This window comes from Pteropus alecto, unplaced genomic scaffold (assembly GCF_000325575.1).
Source record: "Pteropus alecto unplaced genomic scaffold, ASM32557v1 scaffold196, whole genome shotgun sequence".
Taxonomy (NCBI): Eukaryota; Metazoa; Chordata; class Mammalia; order Chiroptera; family Pteropodidae; genus Pteropus; species Pteropus alecto.
In genome coordinates, this window is record NW_006439717.1 from 1890699 (window position 1) to 1914221 (window position 23523).

The 23523-nt window shown below is 39.6% G+C and overlaps 1 protein-coding gene across 2 annotated transcripts in view; it reads right to left on the reverse strand.

The window, feature by feature from the left end:
• Positions 1–23523, reverse strand: part of PFKM (phosphofructokinase, muscle) — a 44208-nt gene that overhangs the window by 10510 nt on the left and 10175 nt on the right. For both annotated transcript variants that reach the window (XM_015593167.2, XM_025050307.1), the window contains 5 exons: positions 9601–9693; positions 3204–3277; positions 2226–2303; positions 682–871; positions 291–456 (listed from right to left, as the gene is read on the reverse strand). In XM_015593167.2, the coding sequence (XP_015448653.1) occupies positions 291–456; positions 682–871; positions 2226–2303; positions 3204–3277; positions 9601–9685 (593 nt within the window). In that variant the 5' untranslated portion in view covers positions 9686–9693. The remainder of the gene's footprint in view (positions 1–290; positions 457–681; positions 872–2225; positions 2304–3203; positions 3278–9600; positions 9694–23523) is intronic.

Below are 23523 nucleotides of genomic sequence, written 5' to 3' on the forward strand. Positions count from 1 at the left end.
TAGTCTGGACACCAATCATTTGGGAGACCCCACAGGTATTAGAGACCTCAGAGCTACGTGTTTGGACTAGACAGTGGGCTAGACAGTGGCAAGAGGTAAATCTTGCCGCATTTAGAGAGCAGTGGAATTTCAGTGCTCTAGGGATAATTCCTAGTTAAGAATGTGTTCTAGCCTCAGAAAACTAGTAATTATAGTCACCATAACTCAAACACTTTAATCTTCTCTACCCCTAGCCCTTTAGCCTGTCCCAGTTGCCACCCTCCTGAAGCTGGCTCCCTCCAACCCCCTACCTCTGAGCAGTAGTAGTGATGGCATCTACAATCTCAATGATCCGATGCAGGGCAGAGTCAGTGCCGATGGTCATATCAGTGCCACAAAAGTCATTGTCAATTGAGCCAACCAGGCCCACGATGTTCAGGTAGCTGGACTTCTTAGCCTCCTCAGCTGTGATCTTACCTGACAAAGGGAAGCAAACCAAGAGCCCCTGGGTGAAATGCCTGACATGCCTAAGGAGCCGATGACCTGAGAGAGAAGGAACTGTAGCCAAGGGGAATTGTAAACAATGGCAGAAAAAGGAGGGCAAAGACTGCCTATTTGTGTCTGGGTAACAATTTTCTCCAGTGGCAGGTAAGGGGGTGTATGTGTGCAGGCACACAAACACTGATGAAAACAATGTCTCACCCGCTTTCTGGAGGTCATTCAACAAGTCACCCCACTCGGAGCGGAAGGTGTCAGCCCCAGTGAGGCTGCCATCGCCCCCGATGACACACAGATTGGTGATCCCAAGCTTCACAAGGTTGTAGGCAGCTCGGACTCGTCCCTCTCGTTCCCGAAAGTCCTTGCACCGGGCACTTCCAATCACTGTGCCTCCCTTTGAGGAAGAGGTAGAAGTCAGCTCACCAGATGACACAGCCAAATTTGGGCTCGACATGTTAAGATTTCCCCTATTCTAACACTACGATGGGCTGACATAACCATTAATGTGGATCCCTAGGAAGTTCCCTAATATCTTTAGGAGTCATTTGTCTCTTCTAAAGAAAAGTGAAATGGCGTTGGCTGGGATGTCACGGCATCATTCCTATATTCTGCTAGGCCTCTTGGAAGGCTGCTAAGATCAACCCATTTCCTTGAAGGCTTTGTCAACAAGTGATTTTCCTCAAAGAGAACAAGGGCATCCATACCTGCCTCTTGGCCTCTGATATAATCTCCATCTTTCACACCTTTTTACAACCGTAAGAAGTAGCAGGGACTTTAGATTTTGGAAATTCTCCCTACTGGCCCAACAATACTGAATTGTGTCCATGTGCTTGGTGAAATATATTTCTCTCTCCAGCACACTGTGATTTCTAACTGTAACCAGGCACTGCCAATCTTTCCTCTTGCTCCTTGGGATCTATGGTGCTAGTGGAAAGAGCCACAAAACCCAGGTGTTCACAGGAAAAATAGCTCTGGGTACAGATACTCCAAGAGAAGAAAATATACTTAGGATTTTCAACAATCATATATGCTCCTGATATCCAGGGCTTTGGGGGTACTAATGGAGAATTCTGGCTCATTCTCAGACTACTTTATGGCAGTATGAACATCTGTATAGAACTTTCATTAAGCGCTGCACATTAAATTTCTGCCCATGGAGTTGTAGGGGACTGAGGTAAAGAATGGGGATACAAATGTAACTTGTAGACTCTTCAGAAAATCAGAAAATGGCTATATCATGACTTAGAGAAAGTAGCAAAAAGGGTTGTGGATATGATCAGGATATTCTCGGGTTCTTCTTTTGGGAACTCTGAAAGGCTCTGTGGGTTCTTTCCTTCCTTAAATGGCCTGGCTTCAGGTCATCTCATCACCATCACATGAGGACTGGCAGATTTTAGCTCTACTTCTGGCTCTGGCTCCAGTCCTCTGGTATGGTTATTTTCAGGGCCAGACCTTCCCCGTGACTCCAGAGAAGGACATGCTTATGTGCCAGTTCTCCAAGTCTTGTCCATGACCTTTATATAAAGAGCAAACCGTCCTGTGATCACATCCCCTCTCCTTATCCTGCTCCAAGAAACCAGGCGATATTTGCAAATGCAAAGAGTAAAGGGCAAATATATCCCCTGACCTGTCACTGAATCCCTTCCCATCAAACATGGCAAGGAATCTGGGAAACCACAAGCCCAAACCAGAATGGGGTGACACATGAGAACAGCACAAACACAGGACAGGAGTCCTCTGGAACATACCAGCTGAAGCATCATTGAAACGCTCTCCCAGGTGGCTTCCCTGATGTGCTCTCCACCATCCACCAGGCCTTGATAACCCTGTGGGGCACATTATACCCATTCAGCCTCTGTTAGGTTTCCCCCTTAACTTCCAGGATTAAGACAGGATCCCGGGCAAGAGGTTCTCTGATAATCAAGTCACTTCCTCCTCTGATAATCAAGTAACTTTTAGGGAAGTTACTGATTCCTGGATGCTACCACATTTAACACAGTCCAGGGAAGGCAATCTTAACTTTTTCAATACCTTCTTTTAGTTTCTCCCATTCTTTCCTAAATCTTAATCTTAATTCCTCTTGTTCTTAGCTCATCCCATTTCCTCCAATGCACTTCCCAGTAGAACTATATAACAGAAGGTTTTGGTAACAACAGAGGAAAAGAGATGGAGATCCTGGAGGGAGCCAGGGAGGGAGGGAGGAGGGAGAGGAATGCAACTTGAAAAGACAAGAGACTAAAAAAATTGAGAGCAGAAAGGCAAACAGACCTTAAGGAAAGATGAGTGGACAAAGAATGAGAAGGAATGGAAAGAAGGAAACCAAAGAGGAGTTAGAACCTCAGAAAGTTAGGCAAACTCCAGAAACCTAATGAGACTCTTCATTCCTAAGGCTCTATCTCCAGATTATACTCAATTTGCTGTGAAATACTAATTCATTTTAGCTTCTCTCTCTGTTTTAGGGAAGGTGGAAGGAACACAGTCACTTTTTCCTTTAAATTGAACAGGCAACATGAGGACCTAGTGTGTCGATCCCCGGGTACCACCATCATTACTGGAGCCAAGAGCAGGGAGGAGTGACTCAGGTAGGTAGGTAGATAGGGAGCCAAGGCAAATCAGACATAACAATGTAACTGGGAAGTAAGGAAAGAGAAAGGAGAGGGGAGAGGGAAGGAACAGGTTAAGCGGACAAGAGAGAAAGAACAAGGAAAACGAAGTAGAGGACCAACCTCATGGACAAAGAAGACACGGGCACCAGTAAAGATACCAACTCGAACCACAGCTCTGACAGCAGCATTCATACCTGCAAGGAGGAAAGAAAGAAGTCAGGAAGAGGTTACTCCTAAGAAAAGCAGTCCTAGACTCTAAGATATGGAACAGTGCTTTCCTTAGGCTTTTCTCTGAATCTAGAATGCTCTTCTCTTCCAAGTCTTCTGGCCTCTCCATTAACATGGATTACTGCATTCGATGTTAATGTAGCTCCAGATGCCCCAGTTCATCTCCCTTCCCCCACCCCCAAATCCCACCTTTCCTAAAATTTTTCCTTGCCAGGGCAATCAATAACCTTGAATGTTTATTGTGTTAGATGCTGAAAAGTGTCAAACATCATCTCTTTCAATTCCACCTGCGACCATGGAGTTGCCTCCATTTTACATATTTGGAAACTGAGGTGCAAAGAGTTCAAGGTCACAAAGCTAGTACTCTTACAAAACTCAGATTTGAATCTACGACCTAAATGCCTAAACTAACACTGACTTCCATGTTATGCCCCTCTAATCCCAATGGCTGTACTAGGCTTTTCCTTGCCTTGTGCACTGAATCTAGCCGTCCAGCTTTGGTAGGTTTTTCAGGACAAAGACATGACTCTCTGAGACTCAGTGACCTGACCAGTCAGTCACAATCTGTTCATGAGTACACCCATTACTGGCTGGTGGATTCTACCAGTCTCCACACATACACAACTTTTTAATACCATTAGAGTTGGTATATGTTCCAATGTGTACCACATAGTTGAGATTCTCTTGATTGTAATGTGCAGAGAGGCTCATGGCGATGTTAAAAGGAATCTTAGAGCTATAAGAGACCAACTTCTTGTGAAGTATTCAAGATACACCAGTAATATTTTTATTTCAATCTAAAATCTATTCACATAGTCCTTAACCCTCCCTGGGGAAATATCATCTACCAGTGAGCATGAGAGAATCCAGTAATTGGAAAAATCTGCAGCACTCGACTAAAATCATGAACTAATATTATAATCCAAAGCTATCTGGAAAGGAATAGAATCAAAAAAGACTACAATGTCTGTTTCTGTTTTGGGTTTTGTTTTGTTTTCTTTTTTTTTCAGGCTAACAAAGGTTGGTATAACATGGCTATAAGCTACAAATCAAATCAATGGTCCATTCACTCATTAAACAAATATTTACTGAATACCTATCATGTTCTTGGCATGATGTAGGCACTGGGGATACAGACATAAAAGACTTGGTAATGGTCCTCAAGACCTGAAGAATCATAACATCGTGACAATATGGATCCCTCTGAAGATTTGTACAAAGTACAGTAGGAACAAGGAGAAGGAGCATGTCATTGTCTTGAGACTTAAAGGACAATTTCCTTTTAAATCTTTTTGTCAGGTGAACAATCTGGGGAAAAGTATTCTAGGCAGGGATAATAGCACAAATAAAGATGAGTGTCAAGAAATGACTTTGGATAATTTAGTATTATAAGAAATAAAATGTAAGATAGAAAGTGGTGAGAGATAAAGCTACACAGGTGGACAGGCACCTAGGTGCCACACAAAAAAAGTCTGGCTTTTATTCTATGGGCTAGTGTTTGACTAAGGATCCATGGGTGATGGTTTTGTGGGCATGGACATTTCTCTTAGGAGAAGGTCTACAGCTTTCATTTGATTCCTAAAGAGGTCTGTGATCTAACAAAAAAAAAAGTTGTAGACCATGGAGAATTGCTGAAGGATTTTGAGAGTGGAGGGACAGGATGAGATATATGTATCAAAAGGTCACTTGGGCAATCAGTTTGGAGGACAAATTAAAAGAGGTGACACTAGAATTAGATGGCTATCAGGCAGCCTAGACCAAAAAAAAAAAAAAAATGATGAGGGCCTAGACTGGGAGAGTGACATTCAGAAAAAAACAGGGATACTGGACAGGAGACACCTAGGAAACAGAAGCAACGGGACTTATATCTAATCAGCAATGTGATTAGATTTCAAAGTTTTGGAGAGAAAGAAGGGAATGTCCATGCCTGACTTCCACAAAGGGTAAGACTATGGTGTAATTAACTGAGCAGAGGCAGGTTTTGATTTGAGAAGATGGGGTTGGAGATGACACATTCATATTTAGAAATGTTGAGTTTGAAGTTCCTGTGGGACATCCACGTGGACTTGGAAGAAACTGTCTCAAAAGAATATGTAGAATTAGAAGGGAAAAGGGCAAGGAAGACCAACATTGAAGGAATGAGCAGGGGAAGAGGGGTCCCATGAAGGAAATGAGTAAGGAGCAACAAAAGGCAAAAGGAGAACCAGGACTTAGCAATGCCTTTGAAGCCAAAGGGGACAGTTTCGAGGAGTGGGAGCAGTCAAATGCTTCTGATAATTAATCTAAGATAAAAACTGCAGGGCTGGGCTTCTTAACAAGAGGTTATTGGTGAGCACTGATGTCAAAGCTTATTCATGACATCACTGAGGCAAAGCCCCATGAAGGCTCAAAGTCTAAATTCACACCCTCAAATTCTAAAGAAATCAAAACTAAAAAATCTGTGAAGGGAAGATGTTTTCAAAAGCTTTAGGAAAAGAATGTGTGCATGAAAAGAACAAAGTCAACACAAAGTCATCAATGCTTTCAGAAAGATGAATAAAGCCAACTCAATAAGATCAAGACAGAGATGAAACTACTGTTTATTTTCTAGACTTTCACAAGATCTATGTGATCCTCTGTTGGATATCTGGGGTTCTTGAGTATAAATTTGTAATCTTAATAAATAAGGTAAAAACATGCTCTTGAAATGTATAGCTTGGAATGCTGTTTCCTACTCTTGAGCTAAGTAACGGTAGGGGAGAAAAGATTTAAGAAAAACAAATGACTTAAAAGGTTTTAAATGTATAGCCAACAACAGATGGTGGGCATGAAATAGCCAAGTCCATTAGGAAGAAGAAAAATTCCACAAGGAAAGAAGATTCTTTCTCTTCTCCCTCTGCCTTCTTACCTCAACCCTACCAACCTCCAGAGGTCATCCTTCCTGTCTCTTAATTGGATATCTGAGTGTTTTCCTAGAAATCAAGTTTTAGGACCCCCTTTATGCCCCTGGATTTGTGTCTCAAACCTTTAGTTCCCTAGATAAGGGGTCCCCAACCCCTGGGCCACGGACTGGTACTGGTCTGTGGCCTGTTAGGAACCGGGCTGCACAGCAGGAAGTGACCAGCAGGCGAGGGAGCAAAGCTTCACCTGTATTTGCAGCTGCTCCCTAGCGCTAGCATCACTGCCTCAGCTCCACCTCAGATGGTCAAGCATTAGATTCTCAAGGAGCACTGGTCCCTGGTGCCAAAAAAGTTGGGGACCACTGCCCTGGATCACAGATTAGGATATATAGATAGCTTATGCTAGGAGTCCCAGTAATTCTTTGGGCTCTCCTATCCAACTTCATTGGCCTATTCTGGCTCCAGGACAGTGCTGGCCAGGCTCTCCTTGGCTGTTCCATGTTGCCCTAAATAACCCTCTATAAGCAGCTGTCTGACTTATTAGAAGCAAGATGAAGGATAAGATTACAGGCACCATCCAGGGGGTATTCTGGGTACAGGCAGGGCCTCTGGAGAACATCAACATATATTTTTGAGTCTCCAATTACAGCCTGTCAGAAAGAAGCTTTGGAGAGAACTATGGGCGATAGTTCTCTATGAGAAGAGACAGAAAATAGTAATAAATGACTTGGTCACTATCTTTTTGAAAGCAGATGCTGAAAAGTTTCTACCTTTACTGAACTTTGAATAAAAAAATTATTTAATTCCAATGCGAGAAATAAATATTACATGTGAATCACACTTTCTGATGGATACGTAATTGAAAATTATAAATTCTAGAATAGTGATCCAAAGGAATAATAGAATCCCTGTTCTTGAAAACCTATAAAAATAGGATGAACATACATTTGGAATGGACAGCCTTTCTGAAAACACAGGGTTAGCGCAAATGACTGAGATCCTTTCCAGCAGAATATGCTGATTTCATAAGGCCAAAAGTGGTGTGGTTTAGGTGGGGCTGGGCTGGAATGGGAATTAGGACGTGGTACCTAATCGGTCTAGTTTCTGAACTCAAGATGTCTCACTCCTGGCCACTCCTCTACTTTAAAAGGTTATTAGCTTTGCTAAGCTTAGAGAATGACAGAGCCATGGCCTCCATGGACTTTACAGAGCCCAATCTCACTTTCCCATGTGGCCCACTGCCTCTAAGGAAAACACATTTCTTTGCTCTCTCCCTGGGAGAACCAGGGACCTGTAAACTTATCTCTGAGTAGTATGCTTCTGTTTTTGAGTTGCTCCTTCAGTCGGGACCTCTTAGCTCTCTTTTGAATTTTCTGCTTTGCTTCCTCACCTCCCTAGAATTTTACCCTCTACCACTCTCGGTCCCTACTAGCATGCACCTGTGATGTTATGTGGACACATGGTAGTCTATCTCCCTGGGTACACTGTGTCTGTCACCAAATCCCATAGGCCTTGTTCCAGCTGGTCCCTCCAAAAAATCAGCTCATCAACAGACCTTCCCTCCATGGAAGATGATCCTTCTCTTAATGCAAGGTGGTCATCATCTCTGTAACATGAGGGTCCCCCTGCTCAGGATCAGAAGCTGGAAGGGCTCTGCTGCTCTTAGACCCGAGTTAAATCCTAGGCCTTTTTCTTCTTTTTGTTTTTTTACCTCTTTCGCTTCCCAAAGAGCCCTTTCTTTTCATAATTTTATAACTCTGTTTTGCTCATTTGGATTTTATAGTAGGTTCTTGCTTCTCCTAATCTGACAGTCCAATTCCATAGGCCATCTTACCAAGGTTTTAGGATCAACACTCAGAGTTTATGTTGTAAAACTCGGTATTAACATGGAATTCTTTCCAGGAGAGAAGAGAGAAGCAACAGATGCCAGGTCAGTAGTCTCTACAGCCTCAACTAGGGCTCTGCATTCCTAATCTGGCCTCTGCGCCTTCCTTCTTCAGCTTCCTCATTATAGCATTTTCCTATTCATAATGTCTATTACAATTACAATTAAATGAACATTCGTTTAAAGTACACTTAAAGTCCAGCTTTAAGAATAAAAAGGACCCTAAGGGCAAAGACAACATGTGACTTTTTCATTAATGTATCCTTAGTGCCTACCATCCTGCTTGGTATACAGCCGATGCTCAATAGTTCACTTTCTATTTAATTAGTAATATACTTATTGAGTACTTACTATGTACCAGGCACTGTTCTAAGCACCTGAGTTGAATGAAGAGTTCTATTTCTTGAAATCTATCTTCTCTGAGACGTTTTCCCTGGTTAATCCAACCGGGGGCTATCATTTCATTATATAAGCGGATTCTACTTGGTTATTATTACTTATGTCCCCTCCATAAGAATTCGAGTAACGTGTGATATCTTTCCTCATTAAACTGTAAGTTCCCAAAGGAGATCCACTTCTTCGCAACATATGAGACAGGGCTCCCTACGAAGTGGCTACTTAACACGAAGTCTAGGAAAGCCTAGGGGAAGTGGTGCCGAGAGGAGGGGAGACTTACTATAGTCTCTTTCTTTCTCTCAGTCTCTGTGTCCTAGAATCTCTTTCAAAGAGATTCTGCCTCTCTTCAACGTATTATAAATTAGAATATACAAAATCATCAAAGGAGATAAAAAGTAAAATAAATCACACATCCCCTATCTCCCACTTCAATTTTCCATATACCTGATTCTTCTGAGTCCCGGGTTTCTTAGACTCAACCCGGAAATGGGTTCTCTCTGGCTTTCTGCCCACCTGCCCACCCTCACCATGGAGCTGTACTGAATAACTGCTGCTATTCTGCATGTTCACAGGCTAAAGGGATGGAAGAGGAGGAAAGGCCAGGGAAAACAGGGAGTGAAGTAGACCTGTGTCTAGTAGGATATGAGCTGTAAGAGTGGGGTGCCTGACTCTGGTCAGAGCAGGTTCTGTAGATATCAGAATTGATCCTGAAGATCTAGCTGGGGCTCACCAAATACCATTTCTAGGTCTCCCCCTTTCCCATCATTTCCAATGTACTTGTAGTGAATCCACCTACTGCCATTTCAACAATTTTATCTCTTTAGTCTCTTTCTTTCCAATGTCTGAGAAAACACCAGGTATCAAAGGACCAAAACCATCCCACATCTTCAGAGAAACAGCAAGTTTTGTGAAGATTTGGGTAAATAAAAGTAGAGCAAATAGAATCCAAAGCACTTGAAGACTTAGACCCGAAAGATTTTTAGGAAAGCCCAGAATATTCCAGAGTGAATCTACAGCAAGAGGATATTAAGGAGGATAGTTCTGTTCTACAGGTTAAGGGGAGTCAAGAAACTAAAGGGGCCCTATTTGCCATGTCTCTTTGTCACTAACCGAGCAGGGCCCTCCTTACCTTGGGCATCTCCACCAGAGGTTAACACGGCAATGGCTTTGCCGATCCCCAGGGTTCTGGCTGCATGATGCTCTTCATGGGTCATGATCCACTCTAGAATTCAAGAGAATGTTCAGTTAAGACACAGCTGGATCAAGGTGCTACAAGCTCTGGAAATGGCTGTTCGACTGGATAGAGCCACCTCAGTCAGGCTCTCCCACTATACTAAGTCTGGGCTGTGCAGCCAGAGAACTTGGACTACTTCTAGAGGGGAGCCCCACCCTCACAGAGTGACAAACTGAAATGTCACAGTAATCAAGCCCAAGACTGCAAAAGTCCTGGCTAATCCCTTCCACCCTAATTGGAGCCTATTTGGATAATAAGCAAAAGTCAAGGAGAAGGGCAGTTTGACTAAATAGGAATGAAAAAGGAAGGAGGAAAGTTAGCTTCAAGGATTCCTCCTTTTTAATGAAAGGAAGGACTGTTGCAGAGGACAGAAATCAGATGAGAACCAGCAAGTGGAAGCAAAAATGCAAGGGTAGTTGGGTTATGGTTAAGATTCGAGTTGGGTGTTATGAAATTGGGCTAAGTTGGAACTGGAGATTGAGTCTATAAAGACACTAGAGCTTCGGCAAGTTAATAGTGTCAGGGTCAGGAATGGTTAAAGACTTTCTATGGCTTTCCCCATCCCCGCTCTCTCTGCCTTCTGAGCCTCTCTTGACCCTTTGTTTTCAGGCCTTGCCCCTCACACTACATCCTATCAAATGAGAAGAGTAACACAAATATCCCTGTCACATATACACAGATATGTACACATGCCATGTGGACACCTTCGTATTTTTTTGTCCTTAGGACTTATCTCTCTCAAACGCACTGCTATTAAACCTACAAGACATACTTTGTATCCACAAAATGCCAATGAAATCATCACTCTTCCAGTTATCCAGGCTCAAATCTGTTGTTTTAAAAATTTTATCTCCTCCTTATTCTCAGAATCAAAAGTTACCAAATCCTATTATTCTCCTTTCTTATCATCCCTTATCCATCTCTTCTTTTTTATCCTCACTGCTTTCTCTTTCCACCTGAACTGCCAACCACAAAATGCTATCCTTTTTATATAGCCTTCCCAGACTTGTCTCCCTCCCTTCTATTTCTCTTCTCCACTCTATTAGAGACACAAGCTGAACCTCCATGAGAAGGTCATAGACCCCTGAGGCCTCGGTGGAAAGAGGATTCATTCACATGAAAAGGGCTGATGACCTTTAAGCACAGCTCATGTTTCTGCTGTGAATCTGGGGAAATCAGGGCACCTGCTGATAAAGACATAGGTCACGTAAACAGATAGATCCATGCACATGCCCAAAAAAATATATGAATGATACAACCATGAAGACATACATACACAAATGCACATAAGGTTGAGAGACACAGATTCATAGACATAACTTCATATAATCAGTGCTGACAGATAAATTCCAAACTTCTTGGGTTGGCATCCATGATCTAGCCCTTGCCTAAAGTTTGAACCTTTGTTCCCACGAATTCTCTATTCTGTTATCACTTGAACATTACTTTGCTCCTCCCCACTTTTGTGCCTGGGAACACTGCATTCCTTTTCCAGAAGGCTACTCAATTCTTTATTGACCTGTGGGTCTTTTCCACAGATCAATACCCCATTCCATCACTTAACACCAGTTCTAGTCGCACCGTTATTAAACCTGCTAAGCATTCACTGATTACCATCAAGAAGGTCTTCTTTTTGGACCTCCTCTAAACACATGTTGTCTGGAACTGGATCATTTATATAGCACTTAATTACTACTTTATGTAGTATTTTAAGTGCTTATTATGTATTGAAAAGAAAGTTAGACTAGCTCAGGGGTCAGCAAATTACAGCCCACCAGCCAAATCTAGCCCTTCTCATGGTTTGGTATGGCAGCAAACTAAGAAAGGCTTTTAAGTTTTTAAATGGTTGGAGGAAAAAATTTTCATGACAGGTGAAAATCCTATGAAATTCAAACCTCTGTGTCCATACCACTCCCATTCTTTGATCTATTATCTATGGCCGCTTTTGTGCCACAAGAGCAGAGTAATTATTGCTGCAAAGACTGGGTAGCCTGCAAAGCTTAAAATATTTATCATCCGGCCTTTTACAGAAAAAGTCTGCAGACCTCTGGAACAGAAGATTGCTAAAGTCATTGTCCCTAACTAGACTGAAAACTCTTTCAGGGAGGGATCATGTTCATTTTTAAAAACCCTCCCACAGCCTACCGAAGCCTAGCAACGTCTTTATACATAACAGGAGTTCAATAAATACTTGTTGTAAGCATTAATGAACTGATAAACAACACGAAATGCATATAAATATATGAATAGTTTTAAATGTTTAGATATAGCTCCATAGTCTCTGTATCTTCTAACATATACAGATACAAATAGGACCTAAGGAAGCATATAGTGCCAAATAGTGAAATATAAACACATGTGGATAGAGACGCTCTCCTATCTACATAGTATTCATGTCCAAATTTCTACTGTTCTCAAAAAAGGAAAGACTAAGTGGCTGGTGCAAATAGGAAGGCAAAAATTTGGAAAGAACAAAACATATGAGTATGCTGATCCCTTTTCCCATGAGTTTTTTCCTTCTCATTCACTCTGGGAGCTCATCACTGATAGAAACCCATCCCTGGAGGCTTCTGTGAAGGAGAGAATTCACCATAACAAGGGGAAGGTTAGGAGTACTGATGGCAAAAAAAAGCTCAGATTTTTCTCCTGCATCTCCAAGGCAGTTATAGAGGCACAGGACACAGAAATGCACGCAGATCCACATATAAGCATCCTTTATAAATACATAGTGACACACACAGAGAAATAAAGACATTAAAACTTAAAACATAAAATCACATAAAATGTGTGTAGAGAAGCACGCCGGAGAGAGAATTACAGAGAGGCAGCATCGTAGGTGCACTGATCTGAATAGGATGAGTGCCAGGATGGGAGTCGGGCCGTCAAGGGCAATGAGGTTTGAGCACCACCCACCCATCCCTGATTCCCAGGGTACCGGGCTGTGCGCAGAAGTCGAGGGACAGGAGCCAGGGGGCTAGGGCTTTTCATGACTGCTCTTCCCATCCCCCCTTTAGGCTCCTACTTCTAATGCCACACCACCCCTCCTCTTCCCTGCTGCTCCTTTCAGTTCTCCCCACCGCCTCCTCCCAACACGCTCATTTCCACCACGCTCTCAGCTTTCTCTCCCGCCCCGGCTCGTTACCCAAGGGCCCTCCTTGCCTTTTAGTCTTAGCTCTTCTCGGCCGCGGGTTCTTTGCACACTGTCCTTGGGGAAGGGGGGAGGGGAGCTTGGCGAACACAGGGAGGAGCCAGGTGGAGGCAACAGGGAGGGGAAAGAGGAGAGGCTTCCCAACTCCCACTGGCTGATGCTGGTCAAGAGGCTCCGCCTCCTCCTGCTCTCCTTTCTCCTCCCTTTCCTCCTCCCCCTAAGAATGCTTCTCAGATAACCCTTCGGCTTCGTTTCTTCACTCTCCAGAGGGTTCTCGGGCCTTCATATCTATCTCAGGAGCCATCATCTCCTGCATACAGTGGGAACCAGAAATTATTCAGTTGCTTCTCTTGTCAGCAGAGACAACATTTTTTCCCGGCCCGACTGCCTGAGACTCCTTGCATTCAAGAATCCTCAGCAACTGATAATAACCTCTCCCGCCGGCCCTATCCATCGTATCCCACCTTTATCACTCTGAAGGAACACTTGGTGGAAGGCTGTGTGTCAGGTTTTAGATGCTGAGAGATGAAAAGATAAGTGAAACAGAGTCCCTGCCCCTGAGGAACATTAAACACTGGTATTTACCCTAGAGGGACCTCAAAAACTACACTTAAAAGTATGTTACCCTTCTCAGAGAAAATACAGAAAAGCTAGGTAGGAATCCGAGTACCAAGAGGAAACACACTTGCTGGGATAACCCCCTCTCATACCTACAGTAGAAGAAAGTGCAGGATTCTGGTGGTGAAGCCAGCATATCTGTAGGGCTGTAGGATCCACCCTGGGTCCAAATAGGATCCACCTTGGGAACGTGGATCAAGTACTCCCAGAGCAAGAGGTGCATCCTTTACTCAAATCCTCTTTACTCCTTCCTGCGCTCCACCTAGCTTTTTGTTTCAGTGCCCCTCCTCAGTCATCTCCCTTGCGGTTTCTGCTATCTTTTCTCTTGCTTATTTGTTCCTGCACACTCTGGCCACAAACAATAGGAATGCAAGTGACTAGGAGATAAACCATTTGACTACACAAAATTAACTTTTGTGCTGCAAATGTTACCATCAGAAAATTAAGACGACAATCCATAGAACAAAAGAACAATTTTGCAAATCATATATCTGATAAGTGACAGATATCCAAAATATATAAATAACTCTTGTAACTCAATGATAAAGAGATAATAACCCAATTTAAAAATGAGCAAAAGATCTGAACAGACACCTCACCAAAGAAGATATACAGATGGCAAATAAGTATATGAAACAATGCTCAACATCCTATGTCATTTACCATGAACTGCAAATTAAAACAGTGAGATACTGCTATAATCTATTAGAATGGTCAAAAAACAAACAACCAACAACAATAACAACAAAACTTGACAATACCAAATGCTGACAAGAATGTGGAGGAGCAACGGGAACTCTCATTCTTTGTTGGTGGGGTTGCAAAATGGTGCAGTCATTTTAAAAGACAGTCTGGCAGTTTCTTACAAAGCTAAATATAGTCTTACCACATGAACTAGTAAATTATACTCCTAAATATTTACCCAAATGACTTGAAAACTACACTCACACAAAAACCTGCACTCAAATGTTTATAGCAGCTTTATTTGTAATTGCCAAAATCTAGAAGCAACCAAACCCCCTCAAAAGGTGAATGGGTAAAAAACTGTGGTGCATACATACAATGAAATATCATTCAGCAATAAAAAGAGAAAATACAGGAAATCTAGCTAGGAATGGGAGTACCAAGAGGCCAACCCATGCCATGATCTAACCCATCAAGCCAAGGAAAGACATGGAGGAAACTTAAATACACATTGCTTAGTGAAAAAAGCCAGTCTGAAAACTCTGTATACTGTATGATTCCAACTATATGAAACTCTGGAAAAGGCAAAACTATAGAGATGGTAAAAAGATCAGTGGTTGCCAAGGGCTTGAAGTAGAGAGATAAATAGGTGCAGCACAATAGATTTTTAGGGCTGTGAAACTATTCTGTATGGTGCTATAATGGTGATTACGTGACATCATGCATTGTCAAAACCTATAGAATTGTACAACACAAATAGTGAAGTATAATGTGAACTATGGACTTTAGTCAATAATAATGTATCAGTATTGGTTAATTAATTGTAACAAATGTACCACACTAGGGCAAGATGTTAATAATAGGAGAAACTTAGCAGAGAATAGAGAGGATATATAAAAACTCTCTGTATGGTACAATTTCCTCAAATTTCTGTAAGCCTAAAACTACTCTAACGAATAAAGTCTATTAATTTAAAAATACATTCTGTTCAATGAAATATCAAATAAAATTGTGATATTAAAACAAAAAAATGGGAATTTGAATAGATATTTCTTGAAAAAAGATATACAAATAATAAATACATACATGAAAATGTTCTCAACATCACTAATCATTAGGGAAATGCAAATCAAAACCACAATGACATTCTCTTTTATGCCATTAGCATGCCTATTATTTAAAAAAAAAAAAGGAGAATAACTTTTGGAGAGTATGTAGACAATTTGGAATGTTTGTGTATTAGTCAATATGGAAAACAGGTTAACAGTTTCTCAAAATTTTAGACATATAGAGTTATCATATGACCCAGCAATTCGATTCCAAGAAAAATGAAAACATAGGTACACACACAGACATGTATACCGATGTTCATAGCAGCTTACTTCATAAGAGGCAAAAAGTGGAAACAGCCCAAATATCTATCAACTGATGAACAGATCAATAAAATGTGCCATATCCATACAATAGAATGTTTCTTGGCAATAAAAAGAATGAAGTACTGATACATGCTGCAACATAGATGAACCTTGAAAACATTATGCTAACTGGAAAAAGACAGTCACAAGTGACCACATATCATTTGATTCCCTTTATATAAAATGTCCAGAATAGGCAAATCTATAGAGATAGAAAGTACAGTTGCAGTTGCCCAGGGCTGCAATAAAATAAGGAGTGATTGCCAATAGGTACAGAATTTTTTTTTGATGGGTGATGGAAAAGTCTTAAACTTAGAGTGAATGCATAACTCTATGAATATACTAAAATGACAATTGAATTGTACACTTTAATTTTAATGAAGTGAAGCTTATCGGTTATTTCTTTCATGGATCATGTCTTTGGTGCTGTATCTAAAAAGACATCACCATACCCAAAGTCATGTAAGTCTTCTTCTATGTTATCTTCTAGGAGTTTTATAGTTCTGCATTTTACACTTAAGTCTATGACTTATTTTGAGTTAGTTTTTGTGAAGTTCGTAAGGTCTGTAGTTAGACTTTTTTTTTTTTTTTTTTGCGCACATCGATATTCAGTTGTTCCATCACCATTTGTTGAAGAGACTATCTTTGTTCCATTGTATTGCTGTGGCTCCTTTATCAAAGATCAGTTGGCTATATTTCTGGGGTCTATACCTGGTCTCTATTCTGTTCCACTAACCTGTCTGTTCTTTCGCCAATACCTCACTATCTTGATTACTATAGCTTTATAGTAAGTCTTGAAATTGAATAGTGTCAGACTTCCAACTTCGTTCTTCAATATCAAGTTGGCTATTCTGGGTCTTTTGTCTTTCCACATAGACTTTAGAATTAGTTTGTTGATAACATAACCTGCTGGAATTTTGATTTGTATCATATTAAATGTATAGATCAAGTTGGGAAGAACTGACATCTGGATAATACTGAATCTCTCTACCCATGAATATGCAATATCTCTCCATTTATTTAGTTCTTTGATTTCATTCATCAGGTTTTTTTGTTTGTTTTCCTCATAAAGATCTTGCATATATGTTATTAGATTTATCCCTAAGTATTTCACCTTTAGGTTGCTAATGTAAATGAAATCATGTTTTCAGTCTCAAATTCTATATGTTCATTGTTGATATATAGAAAAGCAATTGACTTTCACATATTAACTTATCATTCAATCTTGCTGTAATAGCTTATTAGTTCCAGAAGTTTTCTGTTGATTCTTTCAGATTTTCTACATAGATGATCATATCATCTGTGAACCAATATGGCTTTATGTCTTCCTTCTCAATCTGTATACTTTATATTTCCTTTTCTTGCCTTATTGAATTGGCAAGGACTTACAGTAACATGTTGAAAAAGAGTGGTGAGAGGGAATATCCTTGCTTTGTACCTAATTTTAGTGAGAAAGCTTCAAGTTTCTCATCATTAAGTATGATGTTAGCTGTACATTTTTTGTCGAGTCTTTATCAAGTTGAGATAATTCCCTTATATTCCTAGCTTACTGAGAATTTTTACTATGAATGAGTTTTGGATTTTGTCAGATGCTTTTTCTTCATCTATGAATATAATCATGTGATTTTTATATTTTGGTCTGTTTAAGCGACAGATTATATTAATTGATTTTTGTATGTGGAACCAGCCTTGCATACCGATAAATCTCCTTGGTCATGGTGTATAATTCTTTTTATACTTTTTAAATACATTTTTTTTAAAGATTTGATTCGTTAATATTTTGTTAAGGCTTTTTGCATCTATGTTCATAAGAGATATTGATCTGTAGTTTTCCTGTAATGTCTTTATCTGGTTTTGGTATTATGGTAATCCTGGCCTCATAGAATGTTAGGAAATATTCTCTGCTTCTATCTTCTGAAAGAGGTTGTAGAGAATTAGTTCTTTCTTTTTTGGAAGGTTATTAATTATTGATTCTATTTTTTAAATAAATATAGGCCTATTCATATTGTGTATTTCTCTCTGCGTGAATTTTGACAGATTGTGTTTTTCAAGGAATTGATCTATTTCATCTAGGTTATCAAATTTGTGGGCATAGAGTTCATAGTATTCTTTTATTATCTTATTAATGTCCATGGAATCTGTAGTGATATCACCTCATTTCATTTCTGCTCTAATTCTTATTTCCTTTCTTCTGCTTACTTTGGATTTAATTGACTCTTCTTTTTCTAGTTTTCTAAAGTGGAAACTTAGGTTACTGAGTTGAGATCTTTTCTAATATGTGCATTCATATTAGAAAAGCACTGCTTCTGCTGAATTTTATAAATTTTGATAAACTATGTTTTCATTTTCGTTTAATTCAAAATATTTAAAATATCTCTTGAGATTTCTTCTTTGACCCATGTGTTATTTAGAAGTATGTTATTTAAGTGTATTTGGGGATTTTTCAGTTATCGTTCTGTTACTGACTTTTAATTTAATTCCATTGCTGCCTAAGAGGCACTGTTTAATTTGTTCTTTTAAATTTGTTATGACGTGTTTTATAGCCCGTACTGTGGTCTATCTTGATGAATGTTCCATGTAAGCCTGGCAAATGTGTATTCTGCTGTTATTGGATATATTGCTTATGTTGATTATATCTAGTTGATTGATGGCATTGTTGAGTTCAACTATGTTCTTACTGTTTTCTGTCTGCTGGATCTGTTCATTTCAAGAGAGGTGTGTTGAAGTTTCCCACTCTGATAGTGGATTCATCTATTTATCCTTGCGGCTGTATCAATTTTTGCCTTACGGAGTTTGAGACTGAGTTAGGTGCTTACACATTAAGAATTGTTATGTCTTAAGGAAGTGATTAAAGTTAAAGTTGGTAGTTACAAAATAGTCATGGGGATGTAAAGTATACCATAAGGAATACAGTCAATAATATTGTAATAATTATGCATGGTGTCACGTGGGTACTAGATTTATAGGGTGATCACTTTGTAAGTTATATAAATGTCTGATTACCATGTTGTACACCTAAAACTAATATTTGCGAACTATAGTTGAAAAAATTATTTAAAAAATAATACAAGATGCAAAAAAAAATTATTATGTCTTCTTGGAGAATTGACCCCTTTATCATTATGTAATGCCCTTATTTATCCCTTCTTTATCCCTGATAACTTTCCTTACTTCGAAGTTTGCTGTGTCTAAAATTAATATAACTTTCTTTTGATTAGTATTAACATGGTATGTTTTTCTCCATCCATTTTCTTTTAGTCTACACATATCTTTATATTTAAAGTGGGTTTCTTATAGACATCATATAGTTGAGTCATGTTTTTTGATCTACTCTAACAATCTGTCTTTTAATTGGTGCATTTAGATCATTAAGTGATTATTGAAATAGTTGGATGAATATTTACCATATTCATTATTGTTTTCTATTTGTTGCCCTTGTTGTTTGTTCCTATTTTTGCCTTCCACTCTTTTTCTGCCTTTTGTGGTTTTAACTGAGCATTTCATATGACTTACTCTCCTTTCTTAGCATATCAGTAATGCTTACTTTTTAGGGTTTCTCTAGAGTTTAAAATATACATTTACAGTGAATCCAAGTTCACTTTCGAATAACACCATACCACTTCAGAGTAGTGTAAGTATCTTATAATAACAAAATAATCCCAATTTTTCCTCCTTTCCCTTGCACTTATCTATAAACATACATAAGCATATGTATATAATATATACCTGAGTATACATACTAGAATAGAGTGTTACTATTTTGAACAAACTTATTTGTCAGATCAATTAAAAACAAGAAAAATAAAAGTTTTTATTTTATCTTCACTTATTCCATTTTTTTTACTCCATTCTTTTTGATATATTTCTACAGTTTTTCTATGATTTTTTTTTTCCGGCTTTACTGAAATATAATAGACAATTAGTTGCTGGTTGTACAATTAACATTGTACAATTCAATGAGTTTTTTTCAGTTATAGCTAGCATACAATAATATATTAGTTTCACTGTACAGCATAGTGATTAGAGATCTATATAACTCACAGTGATCACCCCACTAAATCTAGTACCCCTCCTCTCCCTTACATATTTATGACAACATTAGTAACTATTTTCTTTATGCTACATTTCATATCTCCATGTCAATTTTGTAACTATCTATTTGTACTTCTTAATCCCTTTCCCCGTTTTTTGCCATCTGCCCAACTTCCCTCCCATCTAGTGGCCCTCAAAATATTCTCTGTATCTCTGAGTTTATTTCCATTTTTGTTGTTGTTATTTTGTTCTTTAGATTCCACATGTACGTGAAATCATGTGATGTTTGTCTTTCTCTACCTGACTTATTTCATTCAGTGTAGTACCCTCTAGGTCCATCAAGGCAATATCTTTTTCCATTCTCTCCCTTTTAATCTCCGTGTCTTTTAATCTGAAGTGAATCTCCTGTAGGCAGCATATGTAGGGGTCTTGTTTTCTTATCCATTCAGCCACTCTATCTTTTTGTTGAAGCACTTAATTCCTTAACATTTGAGGTACTTGTTGATAGGAATGTAGTTATTACCATTCTTTATTCCTGTTTTCAATGCATGTTTTTTCTTCTTAAAGAAGTCTCTCCAACATTTCTTGTATTATTGGCTGGTGTTGATAAATTCCTTTAGCTTATTTTTGTCTGGGAAGCTCTTTATCTCTCCTTCGACTCTAAATGATAGCTTTGCTGGATAAATTATTCTTTGGTTGTAGATCCTAGGTTTTCATTATGTCGAATATTTTTTGTGAAGCCCTTCTGTCCTGCATTGTTTCTTTTGAGAAATCAGCTGCCAGTCTTATGGGTGCTCCCTTGTAGGTAGCTAACTGCTTTTCTCTTGCTGCTTTTAAGATTATTTGTATTTAATTATAATGTGTCTTGGTGGCGGGGGGGCCTCTTTGGGTTCCTGGTTTTTAGGACTCTCTGAGCTTTCTAGGGTTTTATGTCTATTCCCTTCACCAGGTGAGGAAAGTATTCCAACATTATGTCTTCAAATAGCTCTTCAACTTCTTGTTTTCTTTCAGGTACCCCTATGACAAGGATATTTTTACATTTAATAGTGTCCCATGGGCTCCTTAAATTATTATTATAGTCTTGGCTTCTTTGTTCTTGCCATTCTGATTGAGTGTCCTTGGCTTCCCCATTTTCTGTATTGGTGGTTTGATTCTCTTCTTTATCCACTCTGTTGATTATCTGATGAAGAGTATCTACTATACTCTTCATCAGATAATGTGTTCTTCATTTCTGACTGGTTCTCTTTTTAATTTCCCTTTCCATTTTTATGTTTTTTATCTCTTTGTTGAAGTTCTCACTGAATTCATCTACACTTCCCATAAGTTCATCGAGCATCTTTATAACCAGTGTTTTGAACTCTGCATCTGTTAGATTGCTTGACTCCATCATTTCTGGATTAGTATGCTGAGTGAAATAAGTCAGACAGAGAAAGATAAATACCATATGATTTCACATATGTGGAATCTAAGAAACAAAAAGAACAAACTAATTGAAAACAGACTCACAAATATAGAGGACAATCTTGTGACGGCCAGAGGGGCGGAGCTTTGGGGGGCTGGGAAAAATGGGCGAAGGGTTAAAGAAGCACAATAGTAGATGGGAGATGGTCATAGACAAGGCCAGCTGTCACCAGCGTGAGTCTTGGCACTGCTCAGCAAGGAGCACCTGACTTGCCAAGGACACGACTGGATGTGGCTTAGGTGGGGCTGCGAGTGGGGTGAGGTGGAGTTTCATGGAATCTTCTGGGTAGAGCAACGTATTATCCAGTTTGATATCTCAGCTATGGCAGGGCTGCCTGCATACACTGGAGGTGAGGTGGGGGGAAGGTTCAATAGAGGAACAATGGATACTGCTGGCACCTCTGCCCTGGAGAGAGCCTCGCCTCTGTTCCTCACTCCAACTGAATGTCCCCCTGTAAGTCAGTGGTGTCCTCCCTGCCCCCATGCAACCAACCTGGTGCTGGTGCTCAGAGCAAGCAGGTCCCTTACTGTGAAAGTCTGCTCGCAAACAAGGCCCCTTTAAGAGGCATCTGCAGCTGCTGGCTGCCAATGCTGTATAGCCTGTGTCCCACTAGCCGCTGGGGACTGGGCAGCCTCGCGTCTTCGCCCCCTCCTACCTTCTACCTTTGCAATTAATTATTTCTCTCCCTAGTTGTAGTGCTTCTGTTCATCTAGATCCCAGGTGACTTTCCTTGCTGTTTGCTCAGTATTTCTGTCTTTGATTTGGTTGCAAGAGGAGTGAACAAAGCCTCTATCATCTACGTCATTTTTGATGTGTCCCACTTATTCCATTTTTAAAGGGAATTTTTTAAAATTAAAATTATTGGGGTGATACTGGTTAACAAAATCAAATAAGTTTCAAGTGTACAATTCAATAATGTCATATATATTGCATTGTGTGTTCACTACCCAAAGTTAGATTTCCTTCTGTCTGTCACCAAATTTTTGACCCCCACTTCCACCACTTTTGATGCTCTTCTTTTCTTCATGTAGATCCAAGTTTCCACTTTCCTTCCCTCTAAAGAACTTCTTTTAACATTTTATAAAAGGCAGGTCTACTGGCAACAAATTCCCTCAATTTATGTTTGTCTGAGAAAGTCGTTATTTCTCCTTCACTTTTGAAAGATAATTTTGCAGGGTACAGAATTCTAGTTTGGTGGTTTATTCTCTCAACATTTGAAGTATTTCACTTCACTCTCTTCTTGCTCGCATGCTTCTGAGGAGAAATCAGATGTAATTTTCATCTTCGTTCCTCCACCGGTAAGATGTTTTTTCCCTCTGGCTTCTTTCAGCATTTCTCTTTATCTTTTCCTATAATTTGAAAATGATATGACTAGGTGTAGTTTTGTTTTGTTTTTGTTTTTTGCATTTATCTTTATCTCTTTTGGTATTCTCTAAGCTTCCTGGATTTATGGTTTGATATCTGACATTAATTTGAGGGAAATTCTCAGTCATTAGTTTTTCAAATATTTTTTTCTGCTTTTTCTCTTTCTTTTCCTTCTGGTGGTCCCATTGAATGTGTGTCACATCTGTTGTTGTGGTTGTCCCACAGTCCTTGGATAATTTGTTCTGCTTATTTTTTTTTTTCAGTCTTCGTTCTCTTTGATTTTTGAGAATTGTATTAATATACCCTCCAGCTCAGAGATTCTTTTCTCAGCCATGTTCAGTCTACCAGCAAGCCCATCAGGAGCATTCTTCATTTTTGTTATACTATTTTTTATCTCCAGCATTTCTCTTTGGTTCTTTCTTAGGTTGTCCATCTCTCTGCTTACACTGCACATCTGTTCTTGCATGCTATTTTATCCATTAGAGCCCTTAGTACATTAATCATAGGTGTTTTAAATTCTCTGTATGATAATTCCAACATCCCTGCCATGTCTGGTTCTGATGCTTGCCCTGTCTCTTTAAACTGTTGCCTTTTTATGTATGCCTTGTAATTTTTTCTGATAGCCAGACAGATGTACTGGGTAAAAGGAAACAAATAAACCTTTAATATGTGGTAGTGAGGTGTAGGGGGAGAGAAAGCATTCTGTAGCCCTATAATCAGGTCTCAGTCTTTTAGTGAGACTGTGTCTTTGGACTGTGAACTTCAAAAGTATTTCTCAGACCTTTTTCCTTTTCCTTGGGTGGGACAGAATTACCAAAGTGGGTTGAAGTTGGGTATTTCTCTTCCTCAAGTCAGTTAGTACTTGATAATAACCCAGCAAGTTAGGCTCTGGCTAACTAGTTTCCCCTGACGACAGGCTTTGTTAAGTAGGACAGGGTACTCTGGCATATTTCAAAATGGCTTCTTTTTTCCTCCCTCTGCCAGAAGTCTGAGGCGATTTTTCTCTGATAGTTACTGTGGGAATCTGGTCGAGCTCCTGGAAGGAAATCTCACAATATTTTGGAGACCTCCCTTTGACTGGGTCACCTTGTAGT